Consider the following 20,837-nt stretch of genomic DNA (forward strand, 5'->3'; position numbering starts at 1 on the left):
TTCCTGCATGAAGTATTCCTTGAACAGCCCTTTGAAGGCAGTTGGGGATTTGGTACAGCGAGAGCAAACCGTTTCTAGCAACGCCATTAAGCGCCAGCAGATAATTATGTGCTGTAATTGCACATCGTCACCCACACACATCATTACTGCCACGGGTATCAGAGATGCGTCAAAAGACTAAAACAATACGGAAACCACAGAAAAGCCATTTCCTCCATTTGGGGTCATGCTTACTCAATATGCGACCAGGGACGGTAGTATTGGTTGGTGTAGACCTTTTACATCCGCGCCAACGTGCCTACACATTCGCGCATTGCTTTCGGTGTTCGCACGTTCGTTTATAACGGCCAAGGTTAATGTGCAGACGTATGGACGTGGCAGCTTCTACCAGGAGGGCCCATCCGCGCTGATGTCGCAGTGTGCGGGGCTGAACACACGTGGTCGTCAGCCTTTGTGTCTGAGAGACGGACCACTGCACCAGCACAGATGCCAGACGGCCCCTCCCTCTCGGCCCCCCAAATATTCCCGTCTGGCTGAGCAATGGCAAAAAAATGTAAAAAATAAAATAAAAAACGCGCATGCGCATCTACGCTTGCACGCGCACAAGCTCCTTCACATCTGCATGCATACACACGCGCGAGCACAAGGTCAGCAACGCTATTACTCTTAAGTCTTTTTCAATACCTCCTTTTAAAATACACACATTATTCTACTGCTCAAAGATAGGCAGCTGCATTCCACATTACTCGGGAAGATGAAACTTGACAGACAGAACATCCAACGTATAAAGCATTAATAACGCAAAACACAAAAGCATCTTGGACCATCTGCACAGAAAGCATCACATCACAGCATCACGTTCTATCAGTGCTCAGAGAAGAAAGGTCTGAACACTGTCTGAACACTGTCTGAACACTGTCTGAACACAATCTGTAGGCTGTCTGTCTCTGACCAGACACGGGAGTAACATGTCATCGTCTGTGCTCAGCTGGCATACGTTACCTGCCTGGACTGTGGCGAAGGAGAGCTCTTACCACGGAAGTCTGTCTGTCTGGCGGAGGGTCGGCGGTGGTTGAGAGGCGCGTAACACCGGCTCGGTGGAGACGACTGGCTTTCACCCTCGGCCGCGCCCGGATGCCAAAAGCGAACGGGGGGGTGGGGGTGGCACTGCTACCCCGTGCCAAAGAGCGGAGCTGTTGCCATGGCAACGTGCCGCCTAGGCCCAGGATAAATGTACGCTCAGCATGACTTGGCTTCAGTTAGCTGCCGACAGAGCAAGTGTGTGCGCGTGTGTGTGCATGTTACTGACTGAATCACTGTATGTGCAGTACTGGTGCTGTTTCTGCTGCCTGCATTCAAACAGAGAAACATGCCTGTATCTACCACTCTACAAACAGCCACTCTGACACAACAACAGTGTTATAGGACCAGAATAAATTGTGCAAGGTGAGAATGATGTGCGACACATCAACTACTGAGGTGCTGGGTCAATATGTACGCCAAATAAAAGCTTAAAGCCTGCGTTGTGCATGTGCCAACTGTTTGTTCATTTATCTTTAAATGTTGGCACTATGTCAGCTTTCGCTCTGCGCAGGATGACATCACTGACTAAGAATGTCTTTGAGCTCTTCTCAGACATGCTGAAGTGGTTCAGGGCTCAGTGTCTGGTGATCAGTCTGATTCAGCGCTCAGTATCTGGTGATCAGTCTGATTCAGGGCTCAGTATCTGGTGATCAGTCTGATTCAGCGCTCAGTGTCTGGTGATCAGTCTGATTCAGCGCACAGTGTCTGGTGATCAGTCTGATTCAGCGTTCAGTGTCTGGTGATCAGTCTGATTCAGGACTCAGTGTCTGGTGATCAGTCTGATTCAGCGCTCAGTGTCTGGTGATCAGTCTGATTCAGCGCTCAGTGTCTGGTGATCAGTCTGATTCAGGGTTCAGTGTCTGGTGATCAGTCTGATTCAGTGCTCAGTATCTGGTGATCAGTCTGATTCAGGGCTCAGTGTCTGGTCATCAGTCTGATTCAGGGCTCAGTGTCTGGTGATCAGTCTGATTCAGGGCTCAGTGTCTGGTGATCAGTCTGATTCAGTGCTCAGTGTCTGGTGATCAGTCTGATTCAGGGCTCAGTGTCTGGTCATCTGTCTGATTCTGCACTCAGTGTCTGGTGATCAGTCTGATTCAGCGCTCAGTGTCTGGTGATCAGTCTGACTCAGCGCTTAGTGTCTGGTGATCAGTCTGATTCAGTGCACAGTGTCTGGTGATCAGTCTGATTCTGCGCTCAGTGTCTGGTGATCAGTCTGATTCAGCGCTCAGTCTCTGGTGATCAGTCTGATTCAGCACAGTGTCTGGTGATCAGTCTGATTCTGCGCTCAGTGTCTGGTGATCAGTCTGATTCAGCGCACAGTGTCTGGTGATCAGTCTGATTCTGCGCTCAGTGTCTGGTGATCAGTCTGATTCAGCGCTCAGTCTCTGGTGATCAGTCTGATTCAGCGCTCAGTGTCTGGTGATCAGTCTGATTCTGCGCTCAGTGTCTGGTGATCAGTCTGATTCAGCGCACAGTGTCTGGTGATCAGTCTGATTCTGTGCTCAGTGTCTGGTGATCAGTCTGATTCAGGGATGAGTATGGAGGCTAAGGTCATCCCACAGGCCCCACCAAGGACCCTTGCTTAAAAGGTTCCAGCTTGCGTGGAGGAGCTGACGCCAGTCCCTGCTGTAAAAGCCCGGGGTGGAGGTGGTGGGGTGGAGTTCAGGGGCAGCCTCCCCCAGGCCGGAGAGAGCCCGACGATTACGTGGCAGGCTTAAGTGTGTGAGAGGAACAGGCTCTCCCATGTTTCCAGGAGACATACCAAATACCGTGCATGTTCCCGCGGGCGTCACAATTAACACAGTTCATCTTTCCTTTCATCCTTCCATCGGAATAACTCATTCCTCCCGATGTCTCTTTTCTGTACGCATGTGTGCTCCGTGCTTGTCCTATGCGAACGCAACTTTCCTTTTCTTTTTTCGCATCTTTTCTTTCTGACTGTCCTCCTCTCTTTCTCTGTCCCCTCCTCCATAAATCTCCCTCCAACTTCTCTTCTCACGCCACCTCCCCATGATCTTGTCTCTCTTTCTTCTTCCTCTCCCCAGTTCTCTCGTTTTCCCTCCCCCTCTTCCTCCTCACTCGCCACAGCAGACATCTCTCAACCCACGAGCCCTGCAGTCACGACAGTCCCTCAAACGCTCTCGATTCAAAGCTCCGACTCATGCTGTGAATTTCGGGAACAGCCTCCCGATCACAAAAGTGCCACACAAAGAAACAAAGTCTCCAGAACATCGATAAGTGAACTAGTTAGAAATTAAACATTGACTAATATAAACAGTTTTAGCACTGTTTATATAACAACCTTATTATCTATATATATTAATTTATCTATATTTTCTGGGTGTGTTAAGTGAATATTTGGAATATTTATGTGTGTGTGTTTGTGTTTATATATGTAGGACTGAATAACTGCTGCTATTAGGTGCGTTCCTCTTACTTCTTCTTACTGTTACGTTTATATTTATGGCTTTCGGTAGACGCTCTTATCCAGAGTGACTTACAAAAGTGAGGCATTCAGTCTCAGTCATGCCCTCTGAGTCTGTGTGTTTGTACATGCGTGTGTGAGTGCATATGTGTGCTTGTGTGCAAGTGTTTGTGTGTACATGTATGTGTTGTTTGTGTGTGCGTGCAGGTGGTTTGTGTGTGAACATGTGTATGTGCACATGTGTTTGTGTGTATGCATGCGTGTTTGTGTATGTGTGTGCATGTATGTTTGTGTGTGTGTGTGTGCTGAGTACTCAGCTCTGCTTTTTTGCTGCCAGGAGGTTCCATGGCAGCTGAGTTCCTGCAGTCTTGCTCTGTTGCCCTCTATCTGCGCTGACACAAATGGTCTGCCCCCACCGCCTCCGACACAGACAGCGGCGCGCTACACTCCCACTGTCCCAACTCCCACTTGCCGACTCTCCCTTACTTAAGTCGTGAGGAGAACCAAGCGTGTCCCACACACCGTGTCACCCACCCACCCGCTTTTCTTCCTTTATTTGTCAAGCATTAAGTACAAATGCAAATCATGTGTGGGAACAGCACAGGCTTCCTGTCAGCTCTCCGTTACACCGCTGGACCATGTAGAGTCAGTCAAGCCCGAGGAGTTCAGGTTCCTTAGCGTTAGCTACAATTACACGGCTTAAGAAAAGCCGCGCGCTTATCAGATTCGGACGGGCGCCCAGGCCGAGAGCAACATAGCTGCAAACCGAATTTCCTGACAATCAAAGCATCCAGCTTCCAGTGCTACGTCTGCACTTTGGCGCTCCCTACCTGCCGTGACGGCGTGGCCCGAGGGCAGGTCCCCGTTGAAGCCGTTTTCCCTGGCATAGGAGGCGGCACCCGGCTGACATGCCCGGTACGAGAAGCCGTTCTCCTCGTGCCCGACCGGGCTGGACGAGGCCTGCGCTCCCAGCGATGCCCACTGGGGGGCAGTGTTCTCTGGCTGCCGACCGTCTGCCATCAAGACCGGAGGAGGGGAAGAGATCGCTCCTTTCTGCTGAGAGAATCAAAGAGGAACGTACTTAACTAAAGCCAGTACAGCTGTGCAGCAATCTCCACACATTTACCCCCCCCCCACCACACACACACACACACACACATATTTCATGTCCACACACTTTTCTAAACACGATCCCCTGATCCAATCTGCTTGTTTCCTCTGTCAAAATCACATTTTACATTCCATTTACATTTTACATTTTGCGGCATTTGGTAGACGCTCTTATCCAGAGTGACTTACAAAAGTGCTTTGTCATTTACTCATAGAACGTATTCTGGCCAGTACAGTAGGTTAGAGTTCAAGATACCAATGAACGAGAATACTGCAGAAATACAGGAATCAATGTTGGAAGTGCAACATAAGCATAAGCTGTGTCAGACTGAGCTCTATATCAGACTGAGCTCTATATCAGACTGGGCTCTGTGTCAGGCTGAGCTCTATATCAGACTGGATTCTCAGACTGAGCTCTATATCAGACTGGGCTCTATATCAGACTGAGCTCTATATCAGACTGGGCTCTATATCAGACTGAGCTCTATATCAGACTGGACTCTGTGTCAGGCTGGGCTCTATATCAGACTGAGCTCTATATCAAACTGAGCTCTATATCAGACTGGACTCTGTGTCAGACTGAGCTCTATATCAGACTGAGCTCTATATCAGATTGAGCTCTGTGTCAGGCTGAGCTCTATATCAGACTGGGCTCTATATCAGACTGAGCTCTATATCAGACTGAGCTCTATATCAGACTGGACTCTGTGTCAGGCTGGGCTCTATATCAGACTGAGCTCTATATCAAACTGAGCTCTATATCAGACTGGACTCTGTGTCAGACTGAGCTCTATATCAGACTGAGCTCTATATCAGATTGAGCTCTGTGTCAGGCTGAGCTCTATATCAGACTGGGCTCTATATCAGACTGAGCTCTATATCAGACTGGACTCTGTGTCAGACTAAGCTCTATATCAGACTGAGCTCTATGTCAATGCAATAACAAACAATACCAGACGATAAGCATCAGAGTTTCAGTTTATCAGTATATGTGCAGGGTCAGTGGTCATTTAAATATTCCACAAATAGATAAATCTTCAGTCTTCACGCCACCAATCAGCCTTCACATTTACTCATGCACTGTATCACCACTGTGACCACTGCTGCTGATATTGCTGTCAGTGTTATTATTATTATTATTAGTAGTAGTAGTGGTATTATTATTATTATTATTATTATTATTAGTAGTAGTAGTAGTAGTAGTAGTAGTAGTGGTATTATTATTATTATTATTATTATTAGTAGTAGTAGTAGTAGTAGTAGGAGTATTATTATTACTATTATTGTTATTATTATTATTATTATTAGTAGTAGTAGTAGTAGGAGTAGGAGTAAGAGTATTATTATTATTATTATTATTATTATTATTATTATTAATAGTAATAGTAGTAGTAGTATGTTGTTTCTTTGATGCAGTAAAACAAATAAAATGATTATTTTTACACTACACCATAAATAGCTTCCCATCAAAAAGTAAGACTGAGACAAGATGTTTTATTAAAGAGGTCATGACCTGTTTGTAAAATAGCCCACCCAAAAAACAAAAAAAACAACAAAAAAACCCAACAAAAAAACTCAGGCAAATCCAATCAATCACAGAGCACTAGGCAGGCTGGATGTGAGTCAACTTATGGTATGCTAATCCAGACAGATGTAGCACACTGATCAGGTCTGTGCCAATCAGTAGTTTAAATCGGGTAAGCAGGTCAGTCCTGCTGAGAGAGACCGAGTGCAGGGCACGTGGGCACTTGCCCCGCTGCTCTGCCCTCACAATCATCTCTTTGTATAGTGCAGGAGTGAGAGAGTGAGTTCGGGGAGAGCAGGTCCATTCTCAGCTATTCTGACCTATCCTCTCCTGGGCTCTGGTGCCATACTTGACAGAACCTGGGCATTTTTTCTATAGCAATTTCCATGCATTCGCATATACTGGAATCAGTTGTGCATGTGCCTATGTGTCTGTGTGTGTGTGTGCGTGCGTGAGGCGCAGAGTTCCGAGCAGCCTCCAGTCTTAATCAGCGTTCCGCCCCGCTATGCCTTCTCTCCTCGCCCCCTGTCCTGCTCCGCAGGTGCAGGGCTCTGTGCTTCCTCACTGACCCCCTCGGAGGGTCGGTAGGGTTCATGTCCTGTCCTTCCCAGCGAGTGGACAACGTGAGGCCCTGGGTGACTGTCCAATATTCTTGGGTCTGCTTTGATGCTCCCAGCCTCCCCGCCACAAGCACCTATGGTTTCTTTCTGTGCCTCTCTCTCTCACCTTTTGCTCTGCTTTATCTCTCTCTCTTTTCTCTCTCTCCCCACTTTCTTTCCTTTTTTCTCGCACTTTCCATCTCCTCTCATTCTTCCGTCTTTCCCTTCTCTCTCTGGTTCTCTCTCTGACCACTGTCCTGCGCACCCTCTTTCTTCCTGTCTCTCTAACAACTCGTTTCTCTTCTGCTCTCTCACCCTCTCTCTCAGTTTCTCCCCCTTTCCCTCCATCTCCTCAAGCCTCTGGCCATTCGTGACTGCGTCCGCTCCCCTCCGATTACAGCCGAGACTCGGGGCTGACGTGCCCCCTCATCCTCTCGGCGAATCTTCACCGAGGAACTTGGGAATGTCTTCACTCCCGTGGTCTCTCGTCTGTGCATGACGTGCTACGGCAGGGCGTGTAAGTGCTACAAATCAAGGTGTGGTACTGGGACAGTTTCTGTGCTGCTAGGTCAGAACGTCTCTCTCACAAATCAGCACCAATGCATGTGAGGACTTTGGCAGGCTGCATGCTACGCTCGTACGGCTGGGCGAAAGAGAGAAGGCTTCAGGACTGAGCTCTCTGTAGCAGGGCCTCTGTAGAAGCCCAGCATAGTTACACCCACATGTGTTTGCAGGACACCAGAAAACAGTACATATTAATCACAGTATATATGAATAATAGTATATATGAATAACAATACATATGAATAACAGTACATATGAATAAAATCAGACCCAAGAAATTAGAAGGTGAGTAATAGTTGCACAAGATGAATCCAGTTTGCATTGTTTACCTGACTGCTTATATTCAATGCAGGGATCACGGACATTATGGAAATCCTAATGAATCATTTTAAGGTCATAATCACCCCCCAAATGTGTCCACACTGAATTAAATAAAGACTTCTGCAGCTGCGTTTTCCATGAAAAACAAACACAGAGACGCAAGTCTCACATTTATCTCATGTTTAGTAAAATGGTAGAGCTTCCCCTCCAGAACAGGGCCAGACAGTTACACTGCGTGACCAGTTCAGCTCTGCTGGGATTTGTCAGTTCTCCAGCACTGGAGTTTAGCAGCCCTTGATTTAAGCTTGAACAACACCCAAAAGGCTGAGCAAAATAACAACTCCACTGAAAAGCTTGTCGGGTAAATATTGAGGTGCCCTCAGACGCCAGCCTTGGGCAGACGAGCCGTGCCATCCTCTGAGCCTTGTAAGCACAGCCCTGATGAGTAGGCGAAGCACGCCCACGGCACTGTGGGTAAGAACTCAGCGAATGTAATGGAGGCCCTTTCTTTAGTGTCCCAGCATTCGTAATATTCTATAAGCTCTAAAGCTGGTTTAACCTCTCTGCCTCTCTCTGAAGATCTTTAACTAACAAATCAGTAATCGAGGACACACACACACACACACACACACACACACACACACAGCAGTAGAGTCATGGTAAACGTGATGACTGGAGCAGCACTTAAGCTTGCTGAACACATGCCGCAGTTAACCTCTCTGCCATACAGCACCCCCTGGTGGGCAGAATCACCCACGGCAGCAATGCAGGCTCCCACACCACATTATACGCGGGTGGCAAACATAACGCCCTGGCAGACGTGGCTGTAAGCCCTGTCAGCCTTGCTGTCTGTGGGGCCACAGATGCCCATCGCTACAAACACCTCATTCTTCGCGTGTGTGTAGTCTGCGCGAATCCAGGGGAGACGGAACAGGACAATGGCAGCATTTAAATGGCCCTTCAAGGCCGGTCTCCCCACCACGCTGTGGGCAGGGATGTTCTGGCTTCGGTATACGTAGGTCATGTTGTGCCAAACGCTCATACTGACCGCGTGCAGTTTTGCGTTTCTGAGGAGGACTCTGTGGACAGACCAGGTAGCAAAGTGGAAAACCAGCACTTCCCAAACTACAGACTTCCCCAGGATCCCCGACTCTGATTCCCGGGCCGTTCCCACTTGGTTATTTTTTCTAAGTTCTGTCCTAAATTCAGACTTTTGTTCTTTGGAAAATAAGGCGCCACTCTACTGACAGTCAGGACAGAAGCCTCATCTGTTAAAGTGTGACATTGGTTTATCATCAGTTCATATCTACACTATTTACACTGTGTCTTTTGCACAACTTGTGTTAAAAAAGAAAATTATATCTCAGTTCATATGGTTTTGCATTTCCTTACCGCTCAATAAAGCAGTAGGAAAACAGAAACAGAAAGCTCTCAGTGGCTTGTACAAATAGAAACTATTTTATAAAACCATAAACTATAGTAAAAAACTATATATAGTATAGTATAAAACTATAGTTTTTTTAATGAATGAAGAAATTAATAACGCAATTAAAGTACAAGCTAGTACTATAGCAAAACATCGCCATAGAAGAAGATGCAGTCTTCCCCAACATTTCCCCCAAAGTCCACCGTGTGACGTGGCTGTCTGTCCTGAGAGCTGTCCTAGCCCGCGTTCTGTTTCCGCACAGAACAAAGTGGAAGGAACACGAGGTGAGACACCAGCTGAAATTAGGGCGATGAGTTATAAAGTGTGGGAGAGAGAGATGCCCACAACTCATAGCGAAGTCAAGCTGGCAGCTGAAACTTGCTTATGTGTGAAACGTGCTCTTAACGTGCCAAAAGCCACAACGACGACAGCAGCGAAACAACACCTGCAGCGAGAGGACTGCGAGTGCACCAATCAGAGCGAGAGACCCGGAAGCACTGGAGCTTCCCGAAGCTCCGGCGTCCCTCGCTGGCGATCGACACAGGAGAATCCTACCGCGGGTCAACTAATACTGCGAGCGAGGTGACGCTGATGACGACTACGTCTTCCCCCTCACAGGCAGTGGTGCGCCGCGATTTCCCTGCTGTTCCAGGTAGTTTTAGGGTGTCTGAGCCGGGACAGGGTTCTGTGTGTGTGAGGGCCCGGTTGTGAACAGCAAGGACAGGGTGGGAGCCCGAGGGGTCCGGGTTCAGTGCTCTCGGCAATGCTGGCTAGAGAGCTGTCCAGCACCCACCGTGGGGGCAGAGGGTCCAGCATGATGACTGGGTGCTTCTGGACGCTCGAGCGTCTCTTTATTCTCTCACTGCAGGGAATGTCCGGCATGAACAGATGGGGCAGGGGGTTGATAGAGAGATGGGAATAAGAGAGAAAGAAGGACAAAAGAAGAAAAAAGGGGAGAGGGATGAGAGAGAACGAAGAGTGAGAAAGAGTGAAGGAGCAGACTGAAGAGAGGCAGGAAGAGAGAGGCAATGACGAGAGAATCCTGGAGCTCTCTCTCTCTCTCTCTCTCTTGCGTGCACATACACACACACACACACACACACACACACACACACACACATACTCCTACAGAAATTGGCTTGATCATCTAGCAGAAGGCAGCGATGCACACAGGGCTCCACCATAAGTCCACCTGTCCGCGGCTCACTGATCAGACGGTCGACCAATCACAGGCCACGCTTATCCGGAGTGACTGATGCTTCTCCTTTAGCTACCTGATCTTTATCTTTTTGTTTAACTTATTGTACAAACTTAGGACTGTCAATAGTAGGACAGTTAGCTACAGAGGACTAATAAAGTGATTGCTTAGTGTATCAGTAAGTAATTGATTACGTGAGAGAATTACCCCCTGCAAACCACTGCGGGCCCAACCCGAGCGATTGGCCCCGCAGGGACGTTCGTGACTGCTGGTCAGCGATTGGTGGTGGTGGGTGAGCTCTGACTTTGATTGGCTGAGAAGTTACACCAGTTAGATGGGTCATTTCTCTCAGCCTAGATAGAAGTGACAGCTTTGCCCTTCTTTGTTTTCCCCAGAATGCTGAGCAAGGGAAAGTGGTTTCTCATTGGAGGAGGGCAACGCTTGGAGGCGGTCACAGGCAGCCCTGCTCCCCATGTCCCATTGGATAAATACTGGGCCTGGCCACACCCACACCCTAAGTCCCACAGTTCACACAGCCACATGCGGCAGGGTGACATATCAACGGCACTGAGCTTGTCCTTAACCCTCACTTGGTCAGTCACTTGTGTGTGAGCTGTGTGCAAACAGACAGACACACCAGCACCCACTTTAACAAAGTCTCTATGTACAGGTGGGACTGTGGTGATCTCGTCATGGAAACTATGCTGGTAGTATCTGCTCAGGACTAGAAGCCTGAAAAAGCACCACACAGGTGTCTGTGAGGGCATTGTTTCCCAGTCCGAACCCTGGAATGCCAGGGTTCGCAGTAAGAAGCACTGGGAGACATTGATCTTTGCTAACAAGGAAACTCCCCAAAGCTTTTACTGAACACATACAAGTCTTAGATATTTAATGCATGTATATGTGGGTTGGGACTTATTTGTAATTCATAATGCATGAGAAAATTAATAAAAAATCAATATTACACAGCACTGAAAAAGTTAATTATAGCTGGTATGGTAAAGGCAGAAAGGATTGGCATATTTCAGGCTCCATTAAAACACACCTCCATTATAACACACGTCCGTTATAACACACCTCCATTATAACACACCTCCATTATAACACACCTCTGTTATAACACACCTCCATTATAACACACATTTATTATAAAACACATCAGTTATAACACACCTCCATTATAGCACACCTCCGTTATAACACCTTCGTTATAACACACCTCCGTTATAACACACCTCCATTAAAACACATTTATTATAAAACACATCCATTGTAACACACCACCATTGTAACACACCTCCATTATAACACACCTCCATTGTAACACACCTCCATTATAACACACCTCTATTGTAACACACCTCCATTATAACACACCTCCATTGTAACACACCTCCATTATAACACACCTCCATTATAACATATTTCTAGCTTCTTTGCTACACAGCACCAGTGGCAGTGAACACCTTGGAACATCTTTCTTTATATCAAAGGGGTAAGAAGCAAAAATCCGTTTCCTGTCTGAACACATACTGAGAGCATGTCTCTCACTGTCTGATGCTTGTAACTCATATGTTTCCCAACAGAAAGCACGACAGCTGAGACATCCCTGACTGTTGTACTGTGGAATTTACTTGAAAGAGAAATTGTCCCGTGGATCCCAGTACAAAAGGGAACCGGCAGGGTGGATTAAAAGTTTATCAAATGTGAGAACATGATTGTAAAAAGGAGGTTAGGCAGATTAGTGAGACCAGCTGTGTTTGGTATCACTCCTGCAGGAGGAGGATTTTGGAACTGAAAGGTGGTTCTGCTCCAGAGAAGTAGCGGTCAAAGGTTTGATCAGGGTCACATCTGTGCAATCATGCCAGCAATGGCACGGGCAAAGGAAAATGACATTTATTTGAAATATTCACTTCTATGCCTTTGTCTGGTGCACACTGGCTTGCTGGTACACTGACCTGAGGCAGTTCAATTGCTTGGAAATGGAAGCTGGGAATATCCTATTGGAATGGGATAAGGCACGGGCCAGATGTGGGGTCATGACCCTTTACAGAAGCAGAAATTGTGTTAGCTAGATAAAGTGACCAAGCCCCACACGTTTTAAGCTAACAATGGAGAAATGACCCATTGATATTTTATGTGGGTAATAATGTTGGACTGACAGCTTCCCTCCGCATACCCCCGTCTCTTTCTCTGTCTGTTTCCCTCTTTCTCTATCACTCTGTCTCTCTCTCCTTGACTGTCTCTCTGTCTCTGAGTCTCTCTCTGTCTGACTCTCTCTCTCTCTCTCTCTCTTTGTGTCTCTCTCTGACTCTCTGTCTCTCTCTGTGCATCTCTCTGACTCTCTCTGTGTCTCTGTCTCTCTCTGTGGGTGTCTCTCTCTGACTCTCTCTGTGTCTCTGTCTCTCTCTGTGTGTGTCTCTCTGACTCTCTCTCTCTGTGTCTCTGTCTCTGTGTGTGTCTCTCTCTGACTCTGTCTCTCTCTGTGTGTGTCTCTCTCTGACTCTGTGTTTGTGTCTCTCTGACTCTCTCTGTGTCTCTGTCTCTGTGTGTGTGTCTCTCTCTCTGTCTGTGTCTCTCTGATTCTCTCTGTCTCTCTCTGTGTCTGTCTCTGACTCTCTCTGTGTCTGTCTCTCTCTCTGTGTCTCTCTCTGACTCTCTCTGTTTCTCTGTCTCTGACTCTCTCTGTGTCTCTGTCTCTCTCTGACTCTCTCTGTGTCTGTCTCTCTCTCTGTGTCTCTCTCTGACTCTCTGTTTCTCTGTCTCTCTGTGTCTCTCTCTCTGTGTCTCTGACTCTCTCTGTGTCTCTGTCTCTGTGTGTGTGTGTGTGTCTCTCACTCTCACTCTCTGTGTGTCTCTGTCTCTGTGTGTGTGTCTCTCTCTGACTCTCTCTGTGTCTCTGTCTCTCTCTGTGTGTCTCTCTGACTCTCACTGCATCTCTGTCTCTCTCTGTGTCTCTGACTCTCTCTGACTCTCTTTGTGTCTCTGTCTCTCTCTGTGTCTCTCTCTCTGACTCTCTCTGTGTCTCTGTCTCTCTCTGTGTGTGTCTCTCTCTCTGTGTCTCCCTCTGACTCTCTCTGTGTTTCTGACTCTATGTCTCTGTCTCTCTCTGTGTGTCTCTCTCTGACTCTGTGTCTCTGTCTCTCTCTCTGTGTCTCTCTCTCTCTCTCTGTGTGTCTCTCTCTGTCTCTCTCTGACTCTGTGTCTGTCTCTCTCTGTGTGTATCTCTCTCTGACTCTCTCTGTGTCTCTGTCTCTCTGTGTGTCTCTCTGACTCTCACTGTGTCTCTGTCTCTGTGTGTGTGTGTGTCTCTGACTCTCTCTGACTCTCTTTGTGTCTTTGTCTCTCTCTCTGTGTCTCTCTCTGTGTCTCTGTCTCTCTCTGTGTGTGTGTCTCTCTCTGTGTGTGTCTCTCTCTGACTCTCTCTGTATCTCTGTCTCTCTCTGACTCTCTTTGTGTCTCTGTCTCTCTCTGTGTCTCTCTGTGTGTGTGTCTCTCTCTGTGTCTCCCTCTGACTCTCTCTGTGTTTCTGACTCTCTCTATGTCTCTGTCTCTCTCTGTGTGTCTCTCTCTGACTCTGTCTCTGTCTCTCTCTCTGTGTCTCTGTCTCTCTCTCTGTGTGTCTCTCTCTGTCTCTCTCTGACTCTCTCTGTGTCTGTCTCTCTCTGTGTATCTCTCTCTGACTCTCTCTGTGTCTCTGTCTCTCTCTGTGTGTGTTTCTCTGACTCTCTCTGTGTCTCTGTCTCTCTCTGTGTGTCTCTCTGACTCTCACTGTGTCTCTGTCTCTGTGTGTGTGTGTCTCTGACTCTCTCTGACTCTCGTTGTGTCTCTCTCTCTCTCTGTGTCTCTCTCTGTGTCTCTGTCTCTCTCTGTGTGTGTGTCTCTCTCTCTGTCTCTCTCTGACTCTCTCTGTGTTTCTGACTCTCCCTGTCTCTGTCTCTCTATGTCTCTTTCTCTCTCTGTGTCTCTGTCTCTCTCTGTGTGTGTGTCTCTCTCTCTGTGTCTCTGTCTCTCTCTCTGTGTCTCTCGCTTTCTCTCTCTCCCTCTCTCTTTGTCTCTGTCTCTGTGTGTGTGTTTGTGTGTGTGTCTCTCTCTCTCTCTATCTGTCTCTCTTCCTCCCTTTTACATCCTGAGCATCTGACTCACTCCTTTACCTTTGTTGCTGCATTGCAGAGCTCTCCGTCCACTGCAGGAGACTGGAGTATACATGCACATCCCCCCTCACACATGCACCGACTGACCCACACACACACGCGCGCACAATGCCAGACAGGGGACCGAAAATGCAAGGCCAGGCAGCACGGCTTCCCCGCAGACACAAATTTCCCTCCGCAAGACACTAAAAGAGAGCTGCTGCCTGAGCTGCTCATGGAGGCAACACTGAGTGCTGCCGCTAAAACGACCAGGCATGGGGGGGGGGGGGGAACGGGACTAATCGCACCATCTTATCACTTTATGAATAGAGAGCACAACTGTGGGAATAGAACAGAATAGAACAGAACAGATAGAATAGAAAATGCCATTATGACATTAGTGCATGTGGTTACCTGATTCACAGAGCTGTGTTCTTGTTCTGCCCAATCCCAAGAGCTGTCTCACCAAACACCGAGGAGAGAGGATCTTCACACTTACGCGTCATGTCCATACCCTCCAGAGTAATAATCATTTTTCTAATGCTCTAGACTTTCTAGTCACTACTGATCTTAAGGACTGTTTGAACCAACACCTCAATAAAATCAAATCAGGGATATTAACACAAGATATAATATCTGTATAATAACGGATTCCTTAGAAAGGAATGGAAGCTGTCATTAAAAGTCTACCATGATCTAGTTTGTACTTCCAGGTTTGATACTGTCCCTCCCAGCTTTTGTTCTATGTTTTCCCTGTCTTGTGTATTTTAGTTCCATTCCGTAGCATTAGTTTCTTTTCCTTCACCCCTCGTTTGTTTTTCCATACCTGTTCCTCATTTCTAGCCTTGTTATGTTCATGTATTTAAACCCTATCTGATGCCCTGTGTTTTGCTGCTCATTGTTTGCTTTATTGAATGTTTGAAACTCTGTATGTCTGCATCGATGCGTTTGAAAGCCTGTGCCCGTAAGTTTGTACTCCGTGTATCTAGTCTGACTGTTTATCCTAGCCTTCGTGTTTCCTACCATATGGTATAGCCTGCTTCCTTTGTTTGCCTTCATGTTTTTTGGTATATAATGTATCCCCGTAATCTCCATATTGTCCCCTTGACCCTGGACTACTCCAATGACTACGACTCTGGATCTGCCCCTAATAAATCTCACTCTTCACTGCACATGCGTCCACCTCCTTACTGCTCACTGTTACAGATATTACATGAGTTCTGTTGGCACAGAGCCAAACCTGACAACTTACGGCTAAAGAGGCACATTGCAGCAAAAAGCTGCTCTTTACAAACACATACGCATGTTTTTCACACTCCATATAAGCATATAAACACACACACATATGAACACACATACACAGAGGAAGTTTGCTGGCACAGCTTCAGGGATCAAAGCAGCGTTAAAAGAGAAGAAGGAGCTGTCCAGAGAGTGTACACTACAGCCCAGGTGCTGCGTCCCTCTACCAGGCTGAGTGCAAGTGTGAGCAAGCTGACTCCTCTCTCCTACACACCTCTCCCTTGTTGGATGGATGGATGGATGGATGGATGTATAGATAGATAGATAGATAGATAGATAGATAGATAGATAGATAGATAGATAGATAGATAGATAGATAGATAGATAGATAGATAGATAGATAGATAGATAGATAGAGACTGATAGGCAGATAGATAGAGAGATAGATATACAGTCAGAGACAGACAGACAGATAGATAAATAGATAGATAGAGACTGAAAGGTAGATAGATAGATAGATAGACAGACAGACAGACAGACAGACACATAGATAGACAGTCAGATAGATAGATAGATAGATAGACAGTCAGATAGATAGATAGATAGATAGATAGATAGATAGATAGATAGATAGATAGATAGATAGACAGACAGACAGACAGACACATAGATAGACAGTCAGATAGATAGATAGATAGATAGATAGATAGATAGACAGACAGACAGACAGACAGACAGACAGACACATAGATAGACAGTCAGATAGATAGATAGATAGATAGATAGATAGATAGATAGATAGATAGATAGATAGATAGATAGATAGATAGATAGATAGATAGATAGATAGATAAACTGGGACAGGAAAATGAGGGAAGGAAGGCACAAAGATCATGAAAGAGTGAGAGTGTGAGAGACAGCACGAGAGAGAGATAGAGTCAGTGCATGAGGGACAGAATGAGAGAGATAGAGTGAGAGTGTGAGGGACAGAGTGAGAGAGTTAGAGAGTGTGAGGGACAGAGCAATAGAGAGAGAGAGATAGATTGAGAGTGTGAGGGACAGAGCGAGAGAGTGAGAGTTAGAGTGAGAGCGTGAGGGATAGAGCCAGAGAGTGAGAGTTAGAGAGAGAGTGTGAGGGACAGAGCGAGAGAGTGAGAGTTAGAGAGAGAGTGTGAGGGATAGAGCCAGAGAGTGAGAGTTAGAGTGAGAGTGTGAGGGATAGAGCCAGAGAGTGAGAGTTAGAGAGAGAGTCTGAGGGACAGAGCGAGAGAGTGAGAGTTAGAGTGAGAGCGTGAGGGATAGAGCCAGAGAGTGAGAGTTAGAGAGAGAGTCTGAGGGACAGAGCGAGAGAGTGAGAGTTAGAGTGAGAGCGTGAGGGATAGAGCCAGAGAGTGAGAGTTAGAGTGAGAGTGTGAGGGATAGAGCCAGAGAGTGAGAGTTAGAGTGAGAGTGTGAGGGACAGAGCGAGAGAGTGAGAGTTAGAGAGAGAGTGTGAGGGACAGAGCGAGAGAGAGAGAGTTAGAGTGAGAGTGTGAGGGATAGAGCCAGAGAGTGAGAGTTAGAGAGAGAGTGTGAGGGACAGAGCGAGAGAGTGAGAGTTAGAGTGAGAGTGTGAGGGATAGAGCCAGAGAGTGAGAGTTAGAGTGAGAGTGTGAGGGACAGAGCGAGAGAGAGAGAGTTAGAGTGAGAGCATGAGGGATAGAGCCAGAGAGTGAGAGTTAGAGAGAGAGTGTGAGGGACAGAGCGAGAGAGTGAGAGTTAGAGAGAGAGTGTGAGGGACAGAGCGAGAGAGTGAGCGTTAGAGTGAGAGTGTGAGGGATAGAGCCAGAGAGTGAGAGTTAGAGTGAGAGTGTGAGGGATAGAGCCAGAGAGTGAGAGATACAGTGGAGATCTTATTGTCAGGCTTGTGTTTGGGTGTTTCGCATGTGTGCGTCACTCTCATTCCCACGCATGCAGCCCACTCACAGCTCTAAGTGCTCCAAAAGCTGAAACACACACACACACACACACACACACACACACAGCCCCCCTATCTTTTTAAAAGACTGTTCATTGCCACATCACCTCTGTCTTTCCCATTTGTGGTAGCTGCGCTTGCAGAGCGCAGGGCTGTCCGACGCCCACCACTGCCTGAGAGCCCACAGTACTGGCAGCTCTGCTGAAAATGGATGAGCTGCTGCAGGTGTAACAGGAGTACAGGGAGGACACACACACACACACACCGGCTCTGCGTCCAAGGGCTGGACTGAAATACTTTTAGGTTACAGATTCCCTCCGAACTCAGAGAAACGTTACACTCAGTCTCCTCGTTGGTAAGCACATCATCTGCAGGAAAGGGCCTCACCTCTCTTGGTAGATCTAGGCTCTAGGCGATGATGATAGCTGTGTGCGTGAGAGTGTGCAGGGGGCTGTTTCTGCCCTGTGGGGTCACTCAGAGCACAGGCCTGATGGTCAGAAAAACCCGTGAGGTCACACCTGTAGAGGAGCAGAGAGACAGTCTGGGTCAGTGTTTAAGACTTCTAATTACAGTAATACAGCTGGGAGGAGCCTGTGTGACACCAGCAAAATGTGGCCGGTGTATGTGTGTGTGTGTGTGTGTGTGTGTGTGTGTGTGTTTGTGTGTGACTAATATAGAATGAGATCATACAGTGTTATTAGCAGCAATGAGATCATACCCAGTGTTAATCATGTGTAGGTGAGACACCTGTCTGAGCCATTTGACCTTTGTCAGCACTGAACATACACACACACACACACACACACACACACACACACACACACACACACACACACACACACACATGAACACACATGCACTCCAGGCAAAGCAAGGAAAAACAAAATACACCTGCATCTCTGTCTAGTTAACACATACACACATGCTCTACCTCCCTCAAGGAATAATGAATGCAGTTTTGCTTGTATTTAAACCACACACACACACACACACACACACACAAAATGCATTCTTTGATTCTCATATGTACACAAACACGCAACATGCATATCACCTTCAAGGAGATATCTGCAACAAGACAGATGAAATTGTTGTAACTTAATCAGGAAATAATCAGGAAATAATCAGACACTACTACTACTAAACAGACAGGGCATCTGAAAGGCACAGCAGAGAATATTGTCTCATTTCCCACACTGTAGTCCCTGTCTGCCTCCTGGTTTGCTGAGGGTTATACCTGTTGGGAAGTCTCTACAATGGCCCCTCCCTTTTCACACGGGTTTATCTGGCTTCTCATTTTTCTGGATCATTCTAAATCATTCTAAGTACCAACATTAAAACGTTATTATTTGTTAGAGGATGCAGGGGCCACCTGTGTGGCAACAATTGTTTTTTTTTATTTATTATTATTAGAATTATTATTATTACATGAACTATTCAGGCTGGTGATAATTGCCTTTGCATAGATGGAAAGGTCTTTGCAATTATAACAGTACATAAATTGTGAGCCATTACATTAATGTGACCATGGTTACTGCTGGATTTAATACCCCTGTGCTCTGAACTCCTAAATGTATATCACATTAGCACTTTTAGCTGAACTGCCTCCTTGTGGGCCAGAGTGAATGTGGCCAGGGCTACAGGGCTAAGGTGGTCTATCACTTGCATGGTGGTCTACTGTCTGCACTCTAAGGTGGTCTACCACCTGCACGATGGTCTATTGTCTGCACTCTAAGGTGGTCTACTACCTGCACGATGGTCTATTGTCTGCACTCTAAGGTGGTCTACCACCTGCACGATGGTCTATTGTCTGCACTCTAAGGTGGTCTACCACCTGCACGATGGTCTATTGTCTGCACTCTAAGGTGGTCTACTACCTGCACGATGGTCTATTGTCTGCACTCTAAGGTGGTCTACCACCTGCACGATGGTCTATTGTCTGCACTCTAAGGTGGTCTACCACCTGCACGATGGTCTACTGTCTGCACTCTAAGGTGGTCTACCACCTGCATGATGGTCTATTGTCTGCACTCTAAGGTGGTCTACCACCTGCACGATGGTCTATTGTCTGCACTGTAAGGTGGTCTACTACTTGCACAGTGGTCTACTGTCTGCACTGTAAGGTGGTCTACCACTTGCACTCTAAGGTGGTCTAACAGCACAGTGTACTCCAACTAATCCATGAAGCGTCATCAAATCTTGCAACACCGGCAACAAAGTATGGAATTTTGTCTACAATAACTGCTGAAACTCCCCCCAATAAAGACGGGCAGGAGTGCCAAAACCCGGATGAACCAGACGCAGCTGACAATCTAAGAGGAAGCTGCTCCGAAAGGCACATGGCCATCTGAAAGGTCTCGCAAAGCTGCAGGTCGGAGACGATAAAACGAGTGCTGAAGGATCGGCAGGCGTGGGTACAGATGGAGTTGAACTGTGTTCTGTGATAAAGATGCAGTTGAAATTTGTTCAACTCCACTTGGAGATGGAGCTGCCATACAGATGCAGCACTAACACGGAGCCCTGGCTCAACGGCCAAAATCCCTTGGATTGAAAAGTAAAAGGCTGCCTGTCCATCTTCCTGTCGTCCTGCTTATGAGCATTTGTGGTGTTGGGAGGCTCAGGTGGGTCTGGGGAGAGCTGGAAGACTGCACAGCGATCAAAGTAAGTGAAGAATACAACAAATGAAAAGGTAGCACACATACACACACAATTAGGTGTATAAGGGATCACATATTCGTATGTGTTTGCATGTATGTATGTATGTATGGTTTTCGCTTCTTATGTTAAGAATATTTTATGTGTAATAAAATGTATTGATTCTTTAGAGCTCTGATGACACATAGGTTTTGTTGCATGTGCATAAAAAGTGATCTTCTAAATCAGATGATCCAGAACCTGCAGTGCCTCGTACAAAGCCACCACAGCCAAGCCACCTTTTGCTTTATACTCTACAGAAATCATTCAGCTATTATTAGCATGACGCATTTTTGCTAGCAAGGCCTGTAGTCTTCCCATTGGAGTTTCACGTTTGGTAAGAACAGGAATGTCAGGAGACTTGGTGGATCAGGATGAGGCAGCAGTTCCGTTATGCTGGTCAGGCATGTTCAACACATCCCTGATTACACGCATTAATGTGCTGATAGCAGCTGCTCCATTGCGTGAGTAAGCCCTGCTGTGGGGTCTGGGAGGCCAGTGTGTGTGTGTGTGTGTGTGTGTGTGTGTGTGTGTGTGTGTGAGAGAGAGAGAGAGAGAGAGAG

The 20,837-nt window shown here is 46.9% G+C and overlaps 1 protein-coding gene across 29 annotated transcripts in view; it reads right to left on the reverse strand.

Moving 5' to 3' along the window:
- Nucleotides 1-20,837, reverse strand: part of map2 (microtubule-associated protein 2) — an 86,301-nt gene that overhangs the window by 28,455 nt on the left and 37,009 nt on the right. For 6 of the 29 annotated variants that reach the window (XM_081713225.1, XM_081713242.1, XM_081713241.1 and 3 more), the window contains exons 1-2: nucleotides 17,688-17,872; nucleotides 4,339-4,561 (exon numbers count right to left, since the gene is read on the reverse strand). In XM_081713225.1, the coding sequence (XP_081569351.1) occupies nucleotides 4,339-4,561; nucleotides 17,688-17,702 (238 nt within the window). In that variant the 5' untranslated portion in view covers nucleotides 17,703-17,872. Of the gene's footprint in view, nucleotides 1-4,338; nucleotides 4,565-17,687; nucleotides 17,875-17,967; nucleotides 18,099-20,837 lie in introns of those variants that run through there. The other 23 variants (XM_035535897.2, XM_081713220.1, XM_081713217.1 and 20 more) reach the window with 10 other exon arrangements.

This window comes from Electrophorus electricus, chromosome 4 (genome assembly GCF_041902795.1).
Source record: "Electrophorus electricus isolate QZ-2024a chromosome 4, ASM4190279v1, whole genome shotgun sequence".
NCBI classification, from domain to species: domain Eukaryota; kingdom Metazoa; phylum Chordata; class Actinopteri; order Gymnotiformes; family Gymnotidae; genus Electrophorus; species Electrophorus electricus.